The sequence below is a fragment of the Heteronotia binoei genome, unplaced genomic scaffold (assembly GCF_032191835.1).
Source record: "Heteronotia binoei isolate CCM8104 ecotype False Entrance Well unplaced genomic scaffold, APGP_CSIRO_Hbin_v1 ptg000890l, whole genome shotgun sequence".
In the NCBI taxonomy this organism is placed as follows: domain Eukaryota; kingdom Metazoa; phylum Chordata; class Lepidosauria; order Squamata; family Gekkonidae; genus Heteronotia; species Heteronotia binoei.
Window position 1 is genome coordinate 64882 of NW_026800120.1, and position 17251 is coordinate 82132.

Genomic DNA, 17251 nt, shown 5'->3' on the forward strand with positions numbered 1-17251 from the left:
CTCGGCCTCTCTTCCCTGTTGTTGGCCCTCCAGAGGAACTGGGTGGCCCCTGTGTGAGACAGGAGGCTGGACTAGATGGACCCTCCCTGGTCTGATCCAGCAGGGCTCTTCTGATGTTCTTCTCAGGGGAAGGCCTTGGCCTCTCTGCCCTGTTGTTGGCCTTCCAGAGGAACTGGCTGGCCACTGTGTGAGAAAGGAGGTTGGACTAGATGGACCCTCCCTGGTCTGACCCAGCAGGGCTGATGTTCTTCTCAGGGGAAGGCCTCGGCCTCTCTGCCCTGTTGTTGGTCCTTCAGAGGAACTGGCTGGCCACTGTGTGAGACAGGAGGCTGGACTAGATGGACCCTCCCTGGTCTAATCCAGCAGGGCTCTTCTGATGTTCTTCTCAGGGGAAGGCCTTGGCCTCTCTGCCCTGTTGTTGGCCTTCTGCCAGAGCTATGGCTGACCCCAGACCATGCTAGCAGGTGCAAGTGGAGGAGTGGGGAATCAAACTCGGTTCTTATCTGGGAGAACCGAGTTTGATTCCCCACTCCTCCACTTGCACCTGCTAGCATGGTCTTGGGTCAGCCATAGCTCTGGCAGAGGTTGTCCTTGAAAGGGCAGCTGCTGTGAGAGCCCTCTCCAGCCCCACCCACCTCACAGGGTGTCTGTTGTGGGGGAGGAAGGTAAAGGAGATTGTGAGCCGCTCTGAGACTCTTCGGAGTGGAGGGCGGGATATAAATCCAATATCTTCTTCTATCTTCTTCATCTTCTTCTTCTTCCAGAGGAACTGGCTGGCCACTGTGTGAGACAGGAGGCTGGACTAGATGGACCCTCACTGGTCTGATCCAGCAGGACTCTTCTGATGTTCTTCTCAGGGGAAGGCCTCGGCCTCTCTGCCCTGTTGTTGGCCTTCCAGAGGAACTGGCTGGCCACTGTGTGAGACAGGAGGCTGGACTAGATGGACCCTCCCTGGTCTGATCCAGCAGGGCACTTCTGATGTTCTTCTCAGGGGAAGGCCTTGGCCTCTCTGCCCTGTTGTTGGCCTTCCAGAGGAACTGGCTGGCCACTGTGTGAGACAGGAGGCTGGACTAGATGGACCCTCCCTGGTCTGATCCAGCAGGGCTCTTCTGATGTTCTTCTCAGGGGAAGGCCTTGGTCTCTCTGCCCTGTTGTTGGCCTTCCAGAGGAACTGGCTGGCCACTGTGTGAGACAGGAGACTGATGGACCCTCACTGGTCTGATCCAGCAGGGCTCTTGTGATGTTCTTCTCAGGGGTAGGCCTTGGCCTCTCTGCCCTGTTGTTGGCCCTCCAGAGGAACTGGATGGCCTCTGTGTGAGACAGGAGGTTGGACTAGATGGACCCTCCCTGGTCTGACCCAGCAGGGCTCTTCTGATGTTCTTCTCAGGGGAAGGCCTCGGCCTCTCTGCCCTGTTGTTGGTCCTTCAGAGGAACTGGCTGGCCACTGTGTGAGACAGGAGGGTGGACTAGATGGACCCTCCCTGGTCTGACCCAGCAGGGCTCTTCTGATGTTCTTCTCAGGGGAAGGCCTCAGTCTCTCTGCCCTGTTGCTGGACCTCCCGAGGAACTGGTTGGCCCCAGTGTGAGACAGGAGGCTGGACTAGATGGATCCTCCCTGGTCTGATCCAGCAGGGCTCTTCTGATGTTCTTCTCAGGGGAAGGCCTCGGCCTCTCTGCCCTGTTGTTTGCCTTCCAGAGGAACTGGTTGGCTACTGTGTGAGGCAGGAGGCTGGACTAGATGTACCCTACCTGGTCTGACCCAGCAGGGCTCTTCTGAGGTTCTTCCCAGGGGAAGGCCTCGGCCTCTGCCCTGTTGCTGTCCCTCCAGAGGAACTGGTTGGCTACTGTGTGAGGCAGGAGGCTGGACTAGATGGACCCTCACTGGTCTGATCCAGCAGGGCTCTTCTGAAATTCTTCTCAGGGGAAGGCCTCGGCCTCTCTGCCCTGTTGTTGGCCCTTCAGAGGAACTGGGTGGTCACTGTATGAGACAGGATGCTGGACTAGATGGACCCTCACTGGTCTGATCCAGCAGGGCTCTTCTGATGTTCTTATGAAGGCCTCGGCCTCTCTGCCCTGTTGTTGGCCCTTCAGAGGAACTGGGTGGCCACTGTGTGAGACAGGAGGCTGGACTAGATGGACCTGCCACTCTCTGCTCTGGCAGCAACTTGGTTGTGTGCAGCCCTGACAGTCCATCCCATGTCCCCCCAAGCAACCTGAGACACAGCCTTGATGCTCAGCAGGGACTTTTGGGATGGGATGTTATACCCTTTGAACTTTGCATGAGTAGTGCAGACTTCCCCACCTTCCGTGGGTTTTTTATATCCTGTCCTCCTAGTTAAAATGCTTCCTGTAAATGGAAAGTGTGGCTTGAGGGTCTTCCAGAAGCCCTGCTGTGCTTGCCTCCGTGTGCCCTTTCCCCTTTGCACAGAGGCTGGAGTGTCGCCTGCCAGATCCCCTGAGTGCAGTTTGCTGAGAGAAGGCTGGGTAGCCTCATCCCCCCACGAGGGGTTCCAGCCTGTGGTGTCTGTGTCGTTAGGCGTGAGTTGGGGGGGCAGGTGGGACTGCAGGGCCCCTCTTTTGAGGGAGGGCTGCTGTGGTGACGCTGCACTCCCCCCTTCCTTGTAGGGTCTTGGGTCACTTTGAGAAGCCCTTGTTCCTGGAGCTGTGCAAGCACATGACTTTCCAGCAGTGCCCGCAGGGCCAGTACGTCTTCCGCCCCGGGCAGCCAGACACCAGCATCTACGTGGTCCAGGATGGCAAACTGGAGCTCTTCCTGTCTGAGCAGGTGAGGGGAGATTGCGCTCAGGGGACTGCGCTGCAAGGCCAGTGTTTGAGCGGTGTCACCTATCTGGGCATTTCTTGCAGCCGGCATCCCTGAAATGAAGGGCGTTCAGCAGCCGCATGCCCAGCAGTGGCGCCGCTCCTGTCTGTGCTGGCGGGATCTGCACCTGAGTCCTCGGGGGGAGGGGAGGGTGTCTCTCTGCGGGTGAACACCAGGCTTGGCTGGATACTCATCTGTATTTTGGGGGGGTGCTTCAGGATGGAAAAGAGACCCTTGTGAAGGAGGTGTTCCCGGGGGACAGTGTGCACAGCCTCCTCAGCATCCTGGACGTGATAACGGTAAGGCTCTTCTCTGGTCAGACTCCCCTCCCTCCTCTCCCTTCAGTTTGTGGGCTGCCTCCCCCTCTTTCTCCTCCCCCTTTCTCCCGTTACTGCTCCAGTCTCCCCCAGCTTGGCTTGTGGAAGGAGGCAGCCCCTCCGACGTGGAGCAGCCCAGGCCTGGGGCCTTTGGTGCCAGAGAAGAGGCGGCTGCTTGTGGCTGGGTCCCCCCCTGGCCCAGGTGGGCTTGGCACGAGGCCCCTGCTGGCAGGCTGGGTGCAGGTGCCCGTTCTCGTCTCACACCTGGCAGCTGGGCACGGGGAGAGACCCTTGGGGTGTCCTTCCTTCCTGGCAGGGTCACCAGCGGCCGTATCGCACTGTCTCTGCCCGGGCAGCGGAGGACTCCACCGTGCTGCGCCTGCCAGTGGAGGCTTTCTCGGCGGTCTTTGAGAAGTACCCTGAAAGCCTCGTCAGGGTGGTACAGGTAAGCGCCCATCCGAACCTGGGGAGCTCGAGGGACTGTCTTGCCTTTGCTCCTCCGGTGTCTCCTCTTGTTTTTGCATGGATTCAGTTCTGCACGTGGCTGCAGCAGCAGCTGGCCTCCAGATCTCATCCAGGGCTCACAACGGGGGGGGGGGGGGTTAGAGCAGAGCAGGCCTTCCAGGGGCCCTGGGGGGGGAGCCTGGCTGGTGAGTGACAGAAGCAAGAAACAAGGACAAAAGATGTGCCTTTTGCTGGCGTTAGAAGTAACACGTCTCCTGCATAATATTTCAAGGGTATTTGCCTCTGAAAATATACAGTGAAAGCACACCCAAGGGCACAATGGTGGCTTGGGCCTTCTTACTTTTTTACTGTGTGTCTTCAGGCACGCCTGAGTGTTAAAATGTGACAAGACCAGGGTGGAAGTGAAGGAATCAGTGGGGGAATTGAGCCTGGGCCTATGTCAAGGGAGGGAGGAATTCCAGAGGAGAGGCGTGTTGGTCTGCAGTTGACCAGCAGGATAGATGAGCTCAGGAGCCCCTCCCAGGCCAGCCAGAGTTTCAGGGGAGGAGCTTCTGCAAGTCAGATTTCCATGCCCTGGGAATGGCGGGGGGCTGGAAGGTGCTCCTGGACTCCTACCAAGCGCTTATAGCCAGGAGAGCCAGTTTGGTGCAGTGGTTAAGTGTGCAGACTCTTATCTGGGAGAACCGGGTTTGATTCCCCACTCCTCCACTTGCAGCTGCTGGAATGGCCTTGGGTCAGCCATAGCTCTCTTATCTGGGAGAACCGGGGGAGAACCGGGTTGGATTCCCCACTCCTCCACTTGCACCTGTTGGAATGGCCTTGGGTCAGCCAGAACTCTCTTCTCTGGGAGAACCGGGTTTGATTCCCCACTCCTCCACTTGCAGCTGCTGGAAAGCCCCTGGGTCAGCCAGAGCTCACATATCTGGGAGAACCGGGTTTGAGTCTCTACTCCTCCACTTGCAGCTGCTGGAATGGCCTTGGGCCAGCCAGAGCTCTCTTATCTGGGAGAACCGGGTTTGATTCCCCACTTCTCCACTTGCAGCTGCTGGAATGACTTTGGGTCAGCCAGAGCTCTCTTATCTGGGAGAACCGGGTTTGATTCCCCACTCCTCCACTTGCACCTGCTGGAATGGCCTTGGGTCAGCCAGAGCTCTCTTATCTGGGAGAACCGGGTTTGATTCCCCACTCCTTCACTTACACCTGCTGGAATGGCCTTGGGTCAGCCAGAGCTCTCTTATCTGGGAGAACTGGGTTTGATTCCCCACTCCTCCACTTGCAGCTGCTGGAATGGCCTTGGGTCAACCAGAGCTCTCTTATCTGGGAGAACCGGGTTTGATTCCCCACTCCTCCACTTGCAGCTGCTGGAAAGCCCCTGGGTCAGCCAGAGCTCACTTATCTGGGAGAACTGGGTTTGAGTCTCTACTCCTCCACTTGCAGCTGCTGGAATGGCCTTGGGCCAGCCAGAGCTCTCTTATCTGGGAGAACCGGGTTTGATTCCCCACTTCTCCACTTGCAGCTGCTGGAATGACTTTGGGTCAGCCAGAGCTCTCTTATCTGGGAGAACCGGGTTTGATTCCCCACTCCTCCACTTGCACCTGCTGGAATGGCCTTGGGTCAGCCAGAGCTCTCTTATCTGGGAGAACCGGGTTTGATTCCCCACTCCTTCACTTACACCTGCTGGAATGGCCTTGGGTCAGCCAGAGCTCTCTTATCTGGGAGAACTGGGTTTGATTCCCCACTCCTCCACTTGCAGCTGCTGGAATGGCCTTGGGTCAACCAGAGCTCTCTTATCTGGGAGAACCGGGTTTGATTCCCCACTCCTCCACTTGCAGCTGCTGGAAAGCCCCTGGGTCAGCCAGAGCTCACTTATCTGGGAGAACCGGGTTTGAGTCTCTACTCCTCCACTTGCAGCTGCTGGAATGGCCTCGGGCCAGCCAGAGCTCTCTTATCTGGGAGAACCGGCTTTGATTCCCCACTCCTCCACTTGCAGCTGCTGGAATGGCCTTGGGTCAGCCAGAGCTCTCTTATCTGGGAGAACCGGCTTTGATTCCCCCCTCCTCCACTTGCAGCTGCTGGAATGACTTTGGGTCAGCCAGAGCTCTCTTATCTGGGAGAACCAGGTTTGACTCCCCCCTCCTCCACTTGCAGCTGCTGGAATGGCCTTGGGTCAGCCAGAGCTCTCTTATCTGGGAGAACTGGGTTTGATTCCCCACTCCTCCACTTGCACCTGCTGGAATGGCCTTGGGTCACCAGAGCTCTCTTATCTGGGAGAACCGGGTTTGATTCCCCACTCCTCCACTTGCAGCTGCTGGAATGACTTTGGGTCAGCCAGAGCTCTCTTATCTGGGAGAACCAGGTGTGACTCCCCCCTCCTCCACTTGCAGCTGCTGGAATGGCCTTGGGTCAGCCAGAGCTCTCTTATCTGGGAGAACCAGGTTTGACTCCCCCCTCCTCCACTTGCAGCTGCTGGAATGGCCTTGGGTCAGCCAGAGCTCTCTTATCTGGGAGAACCGGGTTTGATTCCCCACTCCTCCACTTGCACCTGCTGGAATGGCCTTGGGTCACCAGAGCTCTCTTATCTGGGAGAACCGGGTTGGATTCCCCACTCCTCCACTTGCAGCTGCTGGAATGGCCTTGGGTCAGCCAGAGCTCTCTTATCTGGGAGAACCGGGTTTGATTCCCCCCTCCTCCACTTGCAGCTGCTGGAATGACTTTGGGTCAGCCAGAGCTCTCTTATCTGGGAGAACCAGGTTTGACTCCCCCCTCCTCCACTTGCAGCTGCTGGAATGGCCTTGGGTCAGCCAGAGCTCTCTTATCTGGGAGAACTGGGTTTGATTCCCCACTCCTCCACTTGCACCTGCTGGAATGGCCTTGGGTCACCAGAGCTCTCTTATCTGGGAGAACCGGGTTTGATTCCCCACTCCTCCACTTGCAGCTGCTGGAATGACTTTGGGTCAGCCAGAGCTCTCTTATCTGGGAGAACCAGGTGTGACTCCCCCCTCCTCCACTTGCAGCTGCTGGAATGGCCTTGGGTCAGCCAGAGCTCTCTTATCTGGGAGAACCAGGTTTGACTCCCCCCTCCTCCACTTGCAGCTGCTGGAATGGCCTTGGGTCAGCCAGAGCTCTCTTATCTGGGAGAACCGGGTTTGATTCCCCACTCCTCCACTTGCACCTGCTGGAATGGCCTTGGGTCACCAGAGCTCTCTTATCTGGGAGAACCGGGTTGGATTCCCCACTCCTCCACTTGCAGCTGCTGGAATGGCCTTGGGTCAGCCAGAGCTCTCTTATCTGGGAGAACCGGGTTGGATTCCCCACTCCTCCACTTGCACCTGCTGGAATGGCCTTGGGTCAGCCAGAGCTCTCTTATCTGGGAGAACCGGGTTTGATTCCCCACTCCTCCACTTGCACCTGCTGGAATGGCCTTGGGTCAGCCAGAGCTCTCTTATCTGGGAGAACCGGGTTGGATTCCCCACTCCTCCACCTGCAGCTGCTGGAATGGCCTTGGGTCAGCCATAGCTCTCATAGGAGTTGTCCTTGAAATGGCAGCTTTTGGGAGAGCTCTCTCAGCCCCACCCACCGGACAGGGTGTCTGTTGTGGGGGAAGGAGATATAGGAGATTGTGATCCTCTCTGAGTCTCTGATTCAGAGAGAAGGGCAGAGTCTAAGTCTGCAGTCTTCTTAGGGGGTGGTGAGTGAAGACGCCTCAGCTAGGGCCACACGTGGCCTTTTGTGTGCTAGCCCACATTTTGTTCTCTGGCTAACGTGGCCCTTCCCTTGAGAGCAGAGCAGAGCCCCCCACCGCCCTCCCCAGCCGCTGTGGCCCTCCTAGAGCACGAGGCAGTTCCGGACAGCAGGAGAGAAGGGGGGCTGTCTCTCTCTCTCTCTGTTCTGCTGCTCCCTGTTTCCTTTCCTCCCTGCCATCGCCAAGGGGCTTGTCCTGTTCCAGATGCTGGCCCCTGGCTTGACGGCCTGCCCCCCCCCCTCCAGTGCTGCCCAGCAGACCAACTCTGCCGCTTCTTGCCCCGGGGCTGACCGGCTGCTGCTTCCGCTTTCAGATCATCATGGTGCGCCTGCAGAGGGTCACCTTCTTGGCCCTGCACAACTACCTCGGCTTGACCAATGAGCTCTTCAGCCACGTGAGTGACCGTCACCAGCCCAGCTGGCCCCTTGGGAACTCCCCTCCCTCTCTTGCCCTGGGGCAAGAAGCAGGCTCTGCAACAGCTGCGCTTCTCCAGAGCTTCAAGGGATTCCTGGTGTAGTTGGGAGGGGGTCACCCTGACCGTTCGTTCGTGAGCAGCCAGGCAGAGGGTGGTGATACTGGGGGCTTGACTGGCCCTCCCAGCCAAGGGCTCTCCTGGTGGCCACACGAGGGAGGCCCCGACACCCGCCAGTTCAGCCCCCGCCCCTCTGGACCAGGAGGTGATTCTTTGATGATCCGTTGGTTAGTTCATCAGTCTGTTTGTGGCTCTTTGATGGGTTGCTGAACTGTATTTCTTACCAGGCATTTGGCTTGTGTGTTCTCACACAGCCCAGATGTTGACTAGTGTCTCCCCCCTGCTTGCTGCAGAGCTCCTCTGCTTCTTGGGCAGATCAATCGCTCACAAATCATATGAACCCGTCATCAATAAAAGCCTGCTCTTCGGTCATCATCTACGTTGTCCTCAGTGACGCTCATGAGCTGCCAGCTGCTTTGAATCCACAGTGTAGGGAAAACCTGAGGCACACCGATTTCGCAGATGCTCACGGCTGCCCAGCCCCAATCAAACAGCTGTGAGGGGTCAGCTTCAATCTGATTGCCACCTTCAGTCATGCAAACGTGGCCATCAGATGAGTTCACTGTGGAATTTGCAGTGTCCTTAGGCCAGGGTGCCGTGTTTATTTCTGAGACACACAGATAGGCCTTAGTTGCACTCATTTTGAGCATCACAGTTCACACGTCAACAGGAGAAGCCGGGAGGCGCAGATGGTGAGTCCTACTGATGGGGCCTGCTTTGGAATGGGGTGTGTCCTCCTGTCCCCAGCTTTGGCAGATGCGCAGGTGGGCCCTGTCTTTCCCACATCTTGCAACAGCGTGCCTGTTCACGGTGCCACTAAAGCAGGCATCAGTCCTCTGTGGCTCTTTACAACCCTTGCTTGGAAAGAGGTAAAATCTGGGCTCTCTGGTGGTACCTGAAATCCTGCAGGGTCTCCTCTGAGGGAATGAGGAGGCCAATGGCAGAGACTCTGCTGAGAATGGATGGGTCGCAGAGAGGTGTGTGCGGAGGTGACACATCCGCTGTTGAGTGGGACCATTCATCTCTTCACACGCGGCTCTCTGCCTCCTCCTGGATCAGAGCTCTGCAGGGTCTCTTCTGGCAGAAGCCTTTCCCACACTGTGGTTGGACCGCAGTCATCAGGGGCTGGAAGGGATGAGTCCAGGGAGCTGTGGGGCCCTTCGCAAACAAAGATCAGCTGGATACGGGCAGGCTCAACCAACAACAAAAAACTGTGGAACAATAAGAAAAATTAGTGAAAAATACTTCAAAAGTGTAATAGATAATAAACACTTCAGCTTCACACATTTTCACATATCATTACATACAACAGCATATTATCACAAATGCAAGATATAAAGTACAAAGAATAAATATTCAAAAGTGCTTGCAGTTAGTCCATATCCAGTTTGAAGTCCTTGAAAACCATTCATTAAAGTGCCAGTGTCCAATGTGTTGCAACTGCAGGTAATTCTTGTTCTTCATCAAAGAATTTATGATGTTAAGACGTTGCTTTAAACTTCATTTCTTTAAAGATGTTTATTATATAGTGGATGGTCATAAGCCTCTAACAGTAAAGCTTGTAATACTGTTTCAAATGTCTTCATCTTCAAATGTATTCCACTTATCTGTAACCAACACAATACATCATCTTTCAACACTAAATACAACTCATACAAATCAACCAGGACATCAGACTCACCACCTTCCAGCATACAACATTCCTATTACTAGCTCTGGAGAAAACCTCAAAGGATCCTCCCTCGCAGCCTACTTTTATCTTTACAAATTGGAAACAGCTGGTACAACTTTTAAAACAACATTACTAACATGAGGGCTGGAAACCCAAGCCTAATTATTAAATATCCCTTACTGTAAACAATACTGGAAATTGTTTGCCAAATTAGTTCTATATTATAAGAAGCAAGCATCATGCAAGCATTATTCTTTAGCATGATGCTTCAAAGAGCCACAGTAGATTTAGATGACGACGATGGTGTCTACATCCGCTATCGCACCGATGGCAGCCTGTTCAACCTCAGGCGACTAAAGGCCCACTCCAAGACAATGGAAAAACTTATCCGAGAGCTACTGTTTGCTGATGATGCTGCACTCGTCTCCCACTCGGTATCAGCTCTGCAGCATATGATGTCCTGCTTTGCAGAGGCTGCCAAGCTATTCGGCCTAGGTTAGTCTGAAGATGACAGAAGTTCTCCACCAGCCTGCACCCCAGGAAGATTATCACCCTTCCTGCATCACTGTGGGTGAATCAGTTCTGAAGACAGTCCAGCAGTTCAGCTACCTGGGGTGCATCATCTCCTCAGATGCCAAGATCGACAAGGAGATTGACAACAGGCTGGCAAAGGCAAACCGTGCATTTGGCCGACTGCATAAAAGGGTGTGGAGCAACAAGCATCTGAAAAAAGGCACTAAGATCAATGTTTACAAAGCGGTTGTGATGACAACCCTCATCTACGGCTCCGAATCATGGGTATTATACTGTCATCACCTGCAACTCCTTGAGCGCTTTCATCAGTGCTGCCTTTGCACCATCCTCAACATCCACTGGAGTGACTTTGTGACCAACACTGAAGTCCTCAAGCGGGCAGAGGTTACCAGCATCAAGGCATTGCTGTTGAAGACGCAGCTGCGCTGAGCAGGGCATATCTCCAGGATGGAAAACCACCGCCTTCCCAAGATTGCCCTGTATGGCGAACTTTCCACCGGCCATCGAAATAGAGGGGCACCAAAGAAGAGGTTCAAGGACTCCTTGAAGAAATCCCTTGGTACCTGTTGCATTAACCATCACCAGTGGTCTGACCTAGCCTCAGATCGCAAAGCAAGGAGGCACACCATCCACCAGGCTGTCTCTTCCTTTGAGAACGCACGTATTGAGGACAAAAGGAGATTGAGGAAGAGTCGTACTGCTACAGCACCAACCCCAAATAAGACTTTTCCCTCCAGCCACTGTGGCTGGACCTGCCTGTCCCGCATTGGTCTTGTCAGCCACCAGCGAGCCTGCAGCAGACATGGACTTCACCTTTCTTAAATCTTCGTTCACGAAATCAAGCCAAGAGAGAGATAAGAAGCAAGATAAATCCAGGGCTGAATTCAAACCTAAAGGTTCCAATGCATTCAACTTGAAAATCAGGGCAGCTTCTTCCCTGAGTAACATCCTTTGAATTTCATTCTGAGTTTTGTTGATCCCTTGATATTTATATAAGACACAAAACTTCATATCCCTATCAGTATGATTAACAGATACATAATGTTCCGTTAAAGGAGCCTCCATGTTTTTGAGACGAACCCGATGTCAAGCATGGTGAAATTCCATCGATAATTTATTGTTTTAGGGTCCTGCCTAACCTGGTCTGTGAAGTATCATGGAGGATCCAACTTTGCTAGCTTGTTATTCTTTCCCTCCCCCCCCCCCCCCCGCGTCTTGCTTTATGGCTTATAATTAGAAGTAGTGAGAACTGAAACCAAGTAATCAGCACCTTCCCATACCTTCCTGTAAGGGAATACGAGCCATCTGGGGAAAGCAAGGACGCAGTCCTGATAACACTATGGGAATGTAGACATTTATGATAGTTTATGTGTGAATGCTACCCCGCAACCCCATCCCTTGGAATCCTTTTGAAGTAAGCCTTAAAAGTATTGTATCAATGTATTGGCCGTATTACTCTCAAGAACCTGTTACACCAAAGTATCTGTCTATCAATAAACGTAGTCTTTGTAACAACTTCGACTCGTCATTGAACCCGCATGCTTGACACCCGAGACTGGTGCTCAAGGATCCGAACCCTTACTTGTCTAGTAGTATTACCTATGTTCTTATGTCTGGGGCAGTGATGCTCTGTATTCTTGGTGCTTGGGGGGGCAACAGTGGGAGGGCTTCTAGTGTCCTGGCCCCACTGGTGGACCTTCTGATGGCACTTGGGTTTCTTGGCCCCTGTGTGACACAGTGCTGGACAAGATGGGCCATTGGCCTGATCCAACATGGCTTCTCTTATGTTCTTTTGGGTCTGCTTCTTTCCTCAGGAGATGCAGCCCCTGCGGCTTTTCCCCCAGTCAGGCCACGCCTCTCGCACAAGTCCTGTCCGGCACAGCAAACGTGGCATCAGCACTTCCTCTGTCGAGGATGCCAGAGAGAGTGCTGGGAAGCAGCTGGAGGCGACTCTCAAGGACCAAGGTAAGGGGGGGGGATGCCCCAGGTTTCGGCTGGCTGAGCGATCGATCGATTGCTCGAGAGCCCCAGCAGTGAGCTAGTTTGCGTTGCTCTGGCAGGGCTAACTTCTTTGCTCTGCACCCCGTGCCTCCTCCCCAGCCTCTCTCCTTCAGCCTTGCTGGCCCAGCAACTCCCTCACGCCACAAGATCTCTCCCCTCCCTCCCTCCTTCTCCTCCTTTCACTGGCTCGCCCACCAACACCTGCACGGGTGGACCTTGCATTGAGCACTCAGGCCTGTGATCAAATTAACCCGTCAGTTTGGTGTAGTATTTAAGTGTGTGGAGAAATGCCATTTTATGCTTGTGTTTAACTGGGCGTTGGCTAGGAGGAGGTTGTCCAACTTGAGGCAGGCCTTGGCCTAGTCTCCTCTGCCTCCCCTACCCCTGTCTGGAAGCTTAACGGCAGCAGTAACCGTTGATTGGGTTACTGCCAGGCAGAGACCTTACCTGGGAGTGATTCTGTGCCTGTGCGCATGTGCAGGAGGGGCTGGGCATAGGGCTGAAGGGCTCTCTCTCTCTCTCTCTCTGTGTTCTTCTAGGGGACCCTTCGAAGCCTGGCTTACTGGAACCGCCTTCTGCCCCACTATTGAGTCGTTGCATCTCTATGCCAGTTGACATTTCAGGTATGGCTCTGTCCTGACCCCTTGGCTGTCCCCGAGAGAGGGAGAGATGCAGCAGCAGCACCCCCCCCCAGGTCTTGTCTTGGGGGCTGTGGTGACCATCAGGCAGCTCTTGGTGTCTTTGTCCCTCAGGGATCCAGAGGGCCCCTCGATCTGACTTCGACATGGCCTACGAACGCGGCCGCATCTCCGTTTCCCTCCAGGAAGACAGCCCAGTCTCCTCAGCCAGCTTCGCTCGAGTAGGTATTGGCTGCCTGGCAGGAATCCTAGAAGGGAGCTCCAGGGTCATCTAGTCCACCCCCTGCACAATGCAGGAAACTCACAAACCCCTCCCCCTAAATTCACAGGATCCTCATTGCTGTCAGATGGCCATCTAGGCTCTCTTTAAAAACCTCCAAGAAGGAGAGCCCACCCCCTCCCAAGGAGGAAGCCTGTTCAACTGAGGAATCATAGAATCCTAGAGTTGGAAGGGATCTCCAGGGTCATCTAGTCTAACCCCCTGCACAATGCAGGAGACTCACAAACACCTCCCCCTAAATTCACAGGATCTTCATTGCTGTCAGATGGCCTTCTAGCCTCTGTTTCAAAACCAAGGAAGGAGAGTCCACCACCTCCCAAGGAGGAAGCCTGTTCCACTGAGGAACCGCTCTAAATTCACAAACCCCTCCCCCTAAATTCACAGGATCCTCATTGCTGTCAGATGGCCATCTAGCCTCTGTTTAAGAACCTCCAAGGAAGGAGAGCCCACCACCTCCCAAGGAGGAAGCCTCTTCCGCTGAGGAACTGCTCTAGCAGTCAGGAAGTTCTTCCTAACGTTGAGCCGGAAACTTTTTTGATTTAATTTCAACCCATTGGTTCTGGTCCTACCTTCCGGGGCCACAGAAAACAATTTCACACCATCCTCTCTATGACAGCTCTTCAAGTACTTGAAGATGGTGATCCTATCACCTCTCAGCCGCCTCCTCTCCAGGCTAAACATCCCCAGCTCCTTCAACCTTTCCTCATACGACTCAGTCTCCAGACCCCTCACCATCTTCGTCGCCCTCCTCTGGACCCCTTCCAGCTTGTCTAGATCCTTCTTAAAATGTGGTACCCAAAACTGAACACAATACTCCAAGTGAGGTCTTACCAGAGCAGAGTAAAGCAATACCATCACATCACGTGATCTGGACACTATACTTCTGTTGATACAGCCCAAAATTGCATTTGCCTTTTTAGCCACCACATCACACTGAAGTATAATGTAAATAAATAAATAATCACTGTTGACTCATGTTTAGCGTATGATCCACTAAGACCCCTAGATCCTTTTCTCACATACTACTGCTAAGACAAGTCTCCCCCATTCTATAACCATGCATTGGATTTTTCCTACCTAAATGCAGAACTTTACATTTATCCCTGTTAAAATTAATTGTATTGGTTTTAGCCCAGTTTTCCAGCATGTCAAGATCATCCTGTTTCTGTCTTCTTCTGTGTTTGCAGCCCCTCCCAATTTACTATCATCGGCAAATTTAATAAGCATTTCCTCTATTCTTTCATCCGAATCATTGATAAAGATGTTGAACAAAACAAGTTCCAGGACAGATCCTTGAGGCACTCCACTTGTCACTCCTCTCCAAGAGGATGAGGAACCATTCACAAGCACTCTTTGGGTGCGATCTGTCAACCAGTTACAGATCCAGCTAACGGTAACAGAATCCAAACCACATTTTACCAATTTGTCAACAAGGATAGTATGCAGAATCTTATCAAAAGCCTTACTGAAATCAAGATAAACAATGTCTACAGCATTCCCCTGATCCAACAAAGTAGTCACTTTCTCAAAAAAAGAGATCAGGTTAGTCTGACATGACTTGTTCTTTAGAAAACCATGCTGGCTTTTAGTAATCACATCCATTCTTTCTAAATGTTCCAGGACCGACTGTTTGATAATTTGTTCTAAAACTTTTCCAGGTATAGACGTTAAGCTGACGGGTCAATAGTTACCCGGATCCTCTTTTTTCTCCTTCTTGAAGATGGGGGCAACATTCGCCTGCCTCCAATCTTCCAGCACCTCTCCTGTTCTCCAAGAATTCTCAAAAATAATAGCCAGAGGCTCAGAAATTACATCCACAAGCTCTTTTAGAACCCTTGGATGCAATTCATCTGACCCTGAGGACTTAATTTCATTTAAAGAAACTAGGTGTTTATGTACTACTCCTATGCTGATCCTAGGTTGGAACTTCACACCCGCCTTATATGTTCTGTTTTTGCCATGTTGAACACTGTTCACCTCAGAAGAGAAGACTGAGGAAAAGTAGGAATTGAGCAGTTCCGCCCTCTCTCCATTACCTGTTACAATTTCACTTTCTTGCCCTCGCAATGGACCTACCATGTCCTTGCTCTTTTTCTTACTCTGAACATAAGAAAAGAACCCTTTTTTGTTGTTTGTAGCATCTTCCAGCCTAAGCTCATACTGAGCTTTAGCTTTCCTAACTTTTTCTCTACAAGCACTGGGGATTTGTTTATATTCATCCTTGGTTATAAGGCCCTCCTTCCAATTCCTAAAGGAGTCTTTTTTATTTCTCAAGTCTTTAGAGAGCTGTTTATGGAGCCACTTCGGCTTCTCTAGGCTCTTTCCATTTTTTCTTCTCATAGGAATTGTCTGTGATTGTGCTTTCAGTATTTCGCTTTTAAGAAACTCCCACCCCTCCTGAACCCCATTCGTCCTAAATATTTCTGACCATGGGATTTTACCCAGCATAGTTCTAAGTTTATCAAAGTTTGCCTTTCTGAAGTTCAACCTATACGTCTGACTACATATAGCTTTTCCCTCCCCTAAGACTGTAAATTCCAAAATCACATGGTCATTACTGCCCAGGGTGCCCACTATTTCCACTTCTTCAATCAATTCTTCCTTGTTGGTGAGAATCAAATCCAAGATAGCAGATCCCCTTGTTTCCTTCTTCACTTTCTGGAAAAGGAAGTTGTCAGCAAGACAAGTCAGGATCTATTTGACTTTTCATTTTTAGCAGAGTTGGACTTCCAACAGATGTCCCGGTAATTGAAATCTCCCATGATCACTGTATCTCTTCTCTTGGAGAACTTTGCAATCTGCTGTAGATGTATCTCATCCAAGTCCTCTGCCTGACTTGGTGGTCTATAGCAGACCCCCACAATAATATCACTGTTATTTCTTACTCCTTTTGTTTTTACCAGAAACTATCAGCTGAGCTGCCATGCTGCAATTCACATATTTCCTCACGTATATACCTCCTTCACATATACTGCTATGCCTCCACCCTTTCTCATTTGCCTGTCCCTTTTAAATAAGTTGTACCCCTGAATCCTAATATTCCAGTTGTGAGTGTCATCCCACGAAGTTTCAGTAAGGCCTATTATGTCAAAGTCTCCTTCTTTTATTTGGACTTCCAGTTCCTCTTGTTTGTTTCCCATGCTCTGTGCATTAGTGTAGAGACATTGGAATCCATGTTTTATGCATCCCGAGGGTTTAGTTCCTGTACAAGCCTGCAAGTTAACATTACCTAGCGTATGCGCCACTCTTTGCAAATCTTTAATGTTCTTATCCCCAGTTTCTGGCATCATACGAGGCTTTGAATTATTGTCTCACTCCCCCATACAATTTAGTTCAAAGCCCTCCTTATTAGGTTAGCAAGGCTGTTACCAAACACCCTTTTCCCTACCGCCGTGCAAACCATCTCCCGATAGAAGACCAGCATCTTGAAAGTGGAAGCCATGATCCAGAAATCCAAATCTTTCCTGACGACACCATCGACGTAGCCAGTCGTTTATTTGAAGTATTCTTTCTCGTCCTAAGCCATGGCCTTCAACAGGAAACACTGACAAGAACACAACCTGTGCAACCAGCTCCTTCACCTTCTGATCCAGAGCCACAGCCTTTCTAATACGTTCACGGCTATGATGGGCAGTATCGTTTGTTCCCACGTGGATCAGCACGAAAGGATAGTAATCCGTGGGCTTGATAAGTCTTCCAGTCCTTTCTGTCACGTGCTGGATGTGTGCACCCGGCAGACAGCAGACCTCTCGGGTTTTATAATCCAATTGGCACACTTTGGGCTCCACCCCTCTGAGCAAGGAGTCTCCAATCACCACCACCTTCCTCTTCCTATATTGGGGAACAGAAGCTCCAGGCTTCTTATCCACAGGATCCTGATAAACTTTCTTCAAGCTTCGTGGAGGTTGGGGAAGTAGGCCTTGTTCCAATGGTTCCGAATCAGTTACTGTGGGGAGATCCTGGAACCTATTGCTGAGCAGCAGGGGCTCAGAACATCTCCTGATTTTCTTTCTCCTTCGGGTTACATTTTTCCAGGAACCCTCCTCCTGTGTTGAGTCCTCTTCTAATTGCTGAGATACCGTTTCCTCTCCCTCGTCTTGTCCTTTCAAGAGTGCCTCATGCGTTTTGTCAAGAAAATCTTCACCTTCCTTTATACACTGCAGTGTGGACAATCGTGCCTCCAGTCCCTGTATCTTCTCCTCCAGCAGGGCCACTAACTTACACTTGCTGCAAGTGTAATTCGTGCTGC

The 17251-nt window shown here is 52.1% G+C and overlaps 1 protein-coding gene across 4 annotated transcripts in view; it reads left to right on the forward strand.

Moving 5' to 3' along the window:
• PNPLA6 (patatin like phospholipase domain containing 6) overlaps positions 1 to 17251 on the forward strand; it is a 72917-nt gene that overhangs the window by 4879 nt on the left and 50787 nt on the right. For all 4 annotated transcript variants that reach the window (XM_060263799.1, XM_060263800.1, XM_060263801.1 and 1 more), the window contains exons 5-11: positions 2626 to 2785; positions 3040 to 3120; positions 3455 to 3583; positions 7659 to 7739; positions 11898 to 12048; positions 12624 to 12707; positions 12837 to 12943. In XM_060263799.1, coding sequence (XP_060119782.1) covers positions 2626 to 2785; positions 3040 to 3120; positions 3455 to 3583; positions 7659 to 7739; positions 11898 to 12048; positions 12624 to 12707; positions 12837 to 12943 — 793 coding nt within the window. The remainder of the gene's footprint in view (positions 1 to 2625; positions 2786 to 3039; positions 3121 to 3454; positions 3584 to 7658; positions 7740 to 11897; positions 12049 to 12623; positions 12708 to 12836; positions 12944 to 17251) is intronic.